Source organism: Nothoprocta perdicaria, unplaced genomic scaffold (assembly GCF_003342845.1).
Source record: "Nothoprocta perdicaria isolate Ctin4 unplaced genomic scaffold, notPer1 scaffold_70, whole genome shotgun sequence".
In the NCBI taxonomy this organism is placed as follows: domain Eukaryota; kingdom Metazoa; phylum Chordata; class Aves; order Tinamiformes; family Tinamidae; genus Nothoprocta; species Nothoprocta perdicaria.
The window spans coordinates 2,202,928-2,211,112 of NW_020455977.1; the positions used below are offsets into that span (position 1 = coordinate 2,202,928).

General features: G+C 39.1%; 1 protein-coding gene across 5 annotated transcripts in view; it reads right to left on the reverse strand.

The window, feature by feature from the left end:
* The window catches only part of SATB1 (SATB homeobox 1), a 70,736-nt gene that overhangs the window by 40,432 nt on the left and 22,119 nt on the right, over positions 1 to 8,185 (reverse strand). For all 5 annotated transcript variants that reach the window (XM_026050820.1, XM_026050816.1, XM_026050821.1 and 2 more), the window contains one exon: positions 2,583 to 2,694. In XM_026050820.1, coding sequence (XP_025906605.1) covers positions 2,583 to 2,694 — 112 coding nt within the window. The remainder of the gene's footprint in view (positions 1 to 2,582; positions 2,695 to 8,185) is intronic.

Here is an 8,185-nt window from a genome sequence, read left to right on the forward strand (position 1 = left end):
GGAAAGGAAAGGAAAGGAAAGGAAAGGAAAGGAAAGGAAAGGAAAGGAAAGGAAAGGAAAGGAAAGGAAAGGAAAGGAAAGAGAAAAGGAGGCCAACAAGCAGCTCAACATTGTCACAGAGCCCTAGGAGAAGCTAGCGAAACATCAGAATTGAAAGGACATGCTGGAAACCACATAGGGCAAAGCAGCAACTTTTCCTGAGTGCTTTGCAAAGGTGCTGCTTCACAACTGCCAGAGAAAACGTGAGCATGTGGCTGCAGAAAGCAGACATACACGTGACGGGTGTAAAGTACTCGAGACCAGGGTGGCAAGCAACGAGGGAAGCAGCATGGACCAGAGAAGGGAAAGCAATCCATATGCTGCGGAAAATGCGTGTGAAATGGTGAGTGCATGTACAGAAAGGGAAAAGGGGGCTGGTATTGGAAAGCACGCCCAGACCTTTGTGAAAAGGAAGAGAAAGAAGCCCCCAGTGACTAGTTTTGTTACTCCTGTGCAGTCCTCGCTATCCTACCTACAGCTCCCAGCCCCTGGAAACCTGCAAGAAGCAGGATGGGCTGTGGGCCTCCCCATGCTCTGCTCATTTCTACATGCAGCAGCAATTGTATGGGGCTGCTAGGAACTAGTATAATTTATGTAAATTACACAGATGGGCTGCTTTATCTTGCAACCATGTATGCATCTTTTTTTTTTTTTTCTCAGTGACTTGCAACATGGTTGATTTTTTTTCTTATATTAACTCATCTGCCTTGACACACCCTCTTTTTTAATYAACACTCATCTTTAAACTAGCAGAGTTCTTCCAGCTCCCCTTTTGCACACAATAAGGTGATATACAATAACCGCACATTACTGTAAAAGTGCCTCGCTTTTGTCAACGTATGCCACTTTTTCATTTTAAACCATCTTTTTCATTTTAAACATTTTTAGCAATCTTGGTTTGCAATTTCAGTTTACCAATTTTATTTTGGAAATAGCTTTAGGAAAATATGCTTTTATTTAAAAAGCAAAAATCCAGCATTTTCACAGAAGTGCTGTAGCATTTTTGTAATTTAAAAGATAAAAAAGAAAAAAAAATAGTTGTGCTTCTCATAGTAATTGTGATCTTCATTAATGGTTATTCAGTGAAAGATCACCCTGTCCTCCAGAGGGATGAGAACTGGAAGAAGAAAGTGGCACCTGGCTTGCGAGCTGCACCTCTGCCTTTCGCCTCTGCCCCTTCACGGGCCAAGTGAGAAGGCAGGTTGGTCTGCACAGAGGTCTGGTGCCCCGAAGGAAGCAGCCGCTCAGCAAAGCTCCTTGCCCCTCTGCCTGGCAGCGTGGCTCCAGGGACACGCTGGCCTCTTGTCCCACTGGCTTACACAGAAGCAAGCACACACACTCACACCCCACATTTCTTATATGCTGGCTTCAGTGTCCCCAAAAGCGAGGACTATGGACCCGGCTTGGCAGGTCCCGTAGCACAAAGTCCTGCCCCGCTCTCGCTACGCTCCCTCCGCAGTGTTTGCACCATGCACAGCACTCGCCCCAAGAGCCTCCGAAGGGGCGATGGCCACGTCCCCCATTCCATGGCCACGCTGGTGGCACACGGACCACCTGGAACCAAGTCGAGTCTTACCACCGAACTTCGATGATCTCGGAAGCCTATAAACTTTTAGAGCGGTTCAGCGATACGCAGACGGTGCAAGGCAGATTAAGGAAAGAAGCCGCCTGTTTTCACTAGCGGAAAGTAGAGATCAACCCAAGTGGGCCATTCACTTGGAACAGTAATTCAAGCGATTATCACAAAAGTGATGCATTGTCTTCATTACAGCCTTAAGCTGTAAAAGGCAAAGAGCCCGCTTTGGTAGCTGAATAGTTTTGCTTCAAATACTGAAAGCTAAAGCAAACTCAAAAACTCATCCCAGTGAGGTCCCAATTCTTCATTCCATTGAAAATTATGTAGAAATTTTCTGACATAAAGTGTTCCAAATTATGTTAACAAGGTTAAGAAACAGTTTTAAAATGGACAATACAGAAATAGAAAGGGTATTAAAGAATTACTGCTCCTGCTGTTAGTTTTCTTCTCCAGTAATTTACATGTTTACTAGAACAGTCAAACAATTGTCCCAACTRTAACTTAAAATTAATTAAAACCAAGGTCTTGAAGTTAGAGAAAGATGTGAATTTATAGAAATAGAGCACTCTTGTTGGAAGGCAGTGACAGTTATAGAAGAGCGTTTCTTTAAATATATGTTAGCTAGCACACGAAAAAAAATCATACATTAAAAAGAAAATCAGTCCGTCACACTTCTAGGAACAGGTTTTTTAAACAATTATTCTAGGCTGTAGATCTCTACATTTACAGAATGACAGCTTTATATCTCTGGCAATCCAAATCAGTTTGGCTGTTTCAATAGCAAATATTTATTTAAATGAATTCTTCCACTATAGATGTACTTTCTACATCTACTCATCAAAAGCATCCTAAACTTATTGTGAAGGGACCTGGCTGCTTATGTGACTTATGTGACAGACCTCAATGTGACACATAATGGTATGTATCCACCATCGTGGCAACATTTTCTTTTTTTTTTTTTGCTTACCCATCATATCTTTTGCCTTCTTGAAATGTTTATACCACCTTCCAAATTCCTGACATTTTGCTGCTGAGACATTTGCATAGTAAGTGCTGTTCACAATGGAAGAAATCATACTCTGTGTGAAAAGGGGAAAAGAAAAAAAAATCATCTGTAATACAGAGCAGTACAAGTCAAAGCAAAAATTATTTCAATTGTTGAAACCATTTTTTTTTTAGAGTTTGAGAACACCGTTGCATTTTTAATCCTATTGTCCAAAGCCTTTTAAAAAACTCATTAATCGAGCACTAAAACAAATCAAGGAATACTATAAAATGGAGCAAGAAAAGCAGATGCACTAAAAGAAGAACAAAGTTTTTGACAGAGACACATCGGGCTATGAACTGAAGATTTTCATCTTGAAAATGCATTTTTTAGTACTGTTTCTACTTTTAAATTCACTTAATCCCTCCAATACCCACAGAAGTTTACAGATCTACAAATGCTACCCTGACTTCAGAAATGCAAGCACCCAAAACATTCATGCCTGTTCATCTCATGTCACTTTCTTACAGAGCTGAACCCCGAAAATCTTAAGACCAAAGTTCACTTGAATGAGTTAATAGTAGGATACAGCAAAGTGGCTGATAGTAGGATAAAACACATACAGAACAGACTGAAACAGATTTTTCCTAAAAATGATATTCAAAAGATTCACAGAAATGGGCTTATGGAAAACTCTCATTGTCAAGTCTAATACTATAACTGAATATTAGCTGTAAAATATACTACAAAATGATAGAAATGATTTTTTCACATAGTGTTCCAGAGGTGTCAGATAGCAGCAGTGAAAWTTTTACTTTCTGCTCAATTTTAGCCATTTTTAGTACAGTCGAATTTAGAACGCATAAAACTTTCAATTCCTGTGCATTTCCTTACAAAATCCGTTAAGATAAGGCCTTGCAAAATGAAGCACTGCTCCAGCTTGAAAATTATACTCACGACGTATGAACAACAAAATTAGTAAATGTAACTTCAGTAGCCTGAACTTTGCCACCCGTTACATTTTTGTGTGGAAAGTAGTCACTTTCAGCTTAACTACAGGAATTGCCCAGCAGACCGAGAAAACAATGACAGCCAAGAAGACAAAGCCCGATTATTATGTTTCTTTGCTATTCAGCATGTAATATTCAGCTATATTTGTGCTGTCGTAAAATCAATGTACAGCACGAACCCTTTGTTAGACAAACTGCGATAACCACTAGAAGAAATAGTTTAGAGTAAAAATGCAATAAATATGGCTATAAGACTGCCCATTAGAAGTCTATTCCAGCTTCTGAGAAAAAGTGCCTTGATTATTGATCTTCGCAAAGTTCATTATAACCATTTGTTTTCTAACGTGCTGCTCAGTCACACGCTATTTGTGGAGCCTCAGGGCCGCTGGAGTGAGGCTGTACTATTCATGCCACGCGTGGATACCCTCTACTCATCAGGAAGCTATTATTAAGTTTTTCTGAATCACCCAAATTCTTACCATTCCTTGATATTAATCTGGCATTTCTGAGTCTATAAAAGTAGAACAAAATCTCTGACTGTAGCTCTAGTCTGAATGGCCTGAACCAAGCTCAGCTGAATCCAACTTCAATTTCCAGTACAGCAGAGTATCATTAATGCCCAATACTTACAAAACTGTTGTTTAAAGTCCTTTGGAAATTAAGTCATTTTAAAATTTGTCATGTGATACATAAGGTGTCATTAAAAATTACTCCTGTGAATCAGAACTGAGAGATTATACAAGCATGTGGACAACTGCACATGCAACCCATGCATTTGCATGTGCAAAATGGGGAACTGCAAGTGTAGCGGACCACTTTGCCTAGAATAACTTGTGCATATTTTGTGGTTATAATTTAGATTTCAGGGTCAATTTTTTGTATTTTAATTCTATACATCTATGATGTCTTCTCCTGCAATTACGACTTTAATAAGCATGAACACACATATACTAAAAGCAATTTTACTGAATTTCTTATTATCAATGATGATGTTTGCCTAAAATTTCCTAGCCTTCTCATGCATGTCATTATATAAAGGAGAGATATCAATGTCATGACAGTTTGTGACATCCTCTGCTTCCTCGGGAAAAGCTGAATGCAGCAACTGTATTTTACAACCAAATAGGCGACTGGTGCGTTTAAACACTGTTAGGAACTCTAGCTTCTTTGACAAGATATGAATTTGAGACTCTGATGGCTAATATCATTAAAACTCTAGTTTTTCAAAGCAGCAAGAAAAATAAGTCATAGACATTACCATCATATTTCAAAATTAAAAATATAGTTTTATTAATTAAATTACAATTAAATTTTCTTTGAGAACACTTCTCACAAACATTCAAGTGATATTACCTGCGCTAAGAATCCTCATCAGGAGGAATCAATGATTTATTTACTAATTCACTGAAAGCAAAATTTTACAAGCCAGATAAAATATTACTACCTTGTTAACTCTGAAAAAAGCTTGACAACATGGAACTTCATCGTTTCTATTCTTTATTTATTATGCTGTTGTCAAACTTGCAGTCATGGCAGTGCAGAGAGATGCACTTTCCTATAGAGAACGGTAGAATAAAATTTTTGGAAGGCAGTAGTCTACAGCTACCAAAAAGGCAATCCTTTCATGTGTCTGGAAAATAAGATTATTTCCCATGTATGCCACTAGCAAATACTGACCCAATCAACTGCTTGGCCAATGGGTTTCTATCTCCTGTCTGCAGACTTTTTCTTTAGAGTTGATGAAAACAAAGCTACTAGAAAAGGCCAATTCCTGTATGGTTTGGTGGCACTTTACATATATGGGTGGCCACTATGCTTAGGGTCTAAACCTGAAGACTGAAACCTTCTGATTGAGTTGTCTTCAGAGATCCATGACCTAGACTGGAAGAATGCCGAACCTAATCCTCTTTCCCAGATCACTATTGCACATGAGGAGCTCCCCACATCTCACTTTAGATTTATCCATAATCCAAATGAGAATGATCATATCCAAAACACATTGAATTCTAGTCTAGCGGTACATGGACATACCTCATCTGCACGTCACAGAGGCAGACGCCTTCCCCGTACAGGGAATATGAATATATCATAGAAATAGCAGACATATCCAAATGTATCATACTAATCACTCATACACTAATTTCTTTTTTACAGATTGCAAACAAAATTGATTAAAAAAAAATGGCCACAGATCCACAGATTTAACATCTCTCCTACAAGTTTCTCCTCAAAAAAAGTCGCAAGACTTCAAGACCACAAATCCCCCTCTCTCATCTCCYTCCACCCCTTCCCCCAAAGCAGCAACTTGCAGCCCTTCTCTGAGAATCAGAAGATCTACTCTGAAATGGTGCCACCTTCACAGAAATCCCACTATTCTGGAATGATACCATCTGCTGCAGCCCAAGTGCTCTTTTTTTAGCCAAATAAGTTAATTATAATTAGCTCCAACAACTGTGTAGAGGTAGGGCTAGATTTGTTCTGAAGTTCAGCTGAGGTTCACTCGGTGCGGCTGGAACCAAACCCCACTCTCTCGGGAAGATTAAATATCAAGAGACTGGAAAACCAGACACAGCAATTTCTCAAAGAAAATGGGGAACTTTCTGGGGGAATATGCTAAATCTCAGCCAGAATTCATCTGGAAATTTGAAAAACTGATAAAACAGCAGCAGCAGGCACCTTTTGCAATGTGCCTGAGCCGAATGCAAGGCGCGTTCTGCAAGGCAAGAGGAGGACCTGAGGGGTTCGTACACTGCAGCCACCATTGCAGGTGCTCCGAAGGAGGCATTTCCAAACCCTTTCCCTAACAGTGCTTCCCAAGCAGGTGAAGTATTGTTCGATCCCTGCTAAAAGTATACGGTTGTCCTTTTTGCAAAACAACAAAAACAATGTTAATCAGGTTAATTCAATCATCTAAACCAAAACTGTTCATGCTTTTCTGCCAAATCAACCAACCACAGCAAAATCTGTTATCAGTGATTGCTCAGCTTCCAGTCAAAAAAGCTTTTAACCCCCACAGTCCCAAAACTTCCCCTAAATAACCTTAAAATTATATTGATATGGGTGGAATGAGGTTGTTTCCATGCCTCATGAAGGGGCAGTTGGGCTGCAGAATTTGCACAGGGCAAATACTCCCTGCTGAGTCTGTTAGGAGGTAAGAGAGACAAAAGCTTCCTAAAACAACTCAGCTGAACTGGATATTGGGGATTCCTCGGCAAATGAAACATTCCCCTCAAAAGAAGCATTGTAACCAAAACTTACTTAGGCCTTTTGGGTTGTTTAACTAGGGAAAAAAAAATCCAAGCTTTTTTTGCAACTCATTCATCAGTGTTTAAAGCTTCGAGCCTGCTCAGTGGAAGGGGCAAGGGCTGCAACAACTTATTTACACAATTATCTAAATACGATTAAACAGCTGATGGACAAATATTAAACTGGAAAATGTATAGTCATTTCAGCTTAATGTAATCCTCTTTCTGTAAACACCCAAGATGATTTTTTTTCAACCAGAACAGTCCTGACATCTCATAAGCCTAAGGGTGAATAGCAAGAGATTGTTTTTGATAGTTATAAATATTCAAAAGACATGCAGACCATCTGCTTTCATAATACAGGTAAAGCAAGACTGAAATGGTGACTGCTGTATAAAAATGGTTCTTTTAACAAAGTCTTCCTCTCCTCGAAAACTATAAAGACAGATGTCAAAAACTGTTTACACAGGGTAATCAGGAGCGTGCAAAATGTAATATTCCTTTTACACACAGTGCTTGCTAAAGAGATTTTTTTTTTCTTTTTCTTCCCATCTGTGTGTTGCAACACATTTCTACAAGTTAAAAACATTTTTTCAAACAGAGATCTCATGAATACCCAAAAACATGCTATCTGGTTGCTGAATGCTAATTAATTTCAGCGAAGGAACCGGATTCCTTTTTCTGTAGGAAGGAACGCGTGCTTTTGAAAGGGAGCACTTCAACAATAACAGCCACTGAGAACAGAGCACCCCGCAAGTTGCATTTTGCACTACTTTGACACTGGCTATTTCCACGCCGGTTTTACATACGAAGCTGCATCTGTTAAATCTGGCTATAAGACAGACAGGAAGAATTCTCCCTCTTTTCAAATGCGATTTTATTTGTGTTTTACTATTTATCAAGCTTTCCAGTATAAAGCCTTATAACAAGGTAATGGCTTTGTCAAGTGCAATAGATGATACCTTATCTTCTAAGCAGAATATGAAGAGGGCTGCCCATAAACCCTACAGTCAATTTTCAGAGCTGAAACACTAATCTTGACAGTAACCTTTTAATGTATTATATTAATGGCACAGAGGCGTTAAGCACCTTTTTTATAATTCTCAATAAAATGAACATTTACTGAACAATCTGTCAAACTACTGGCTCCCTTTTTTAAAGCCAAACTTTTAAGGCTCTATTCTATTTTCACTTCCATAAATCCTTCACTTTACATCCCCAGACACCAGCAGGGCAGCACGTTCCAATGCTGCAACCATAATGTGCCTTTAAAAAGGGGGAAGAAAGAAAGAAAGAAAGAAAGAAAGAAAGAAAGAAAGAAAGAAAGAAA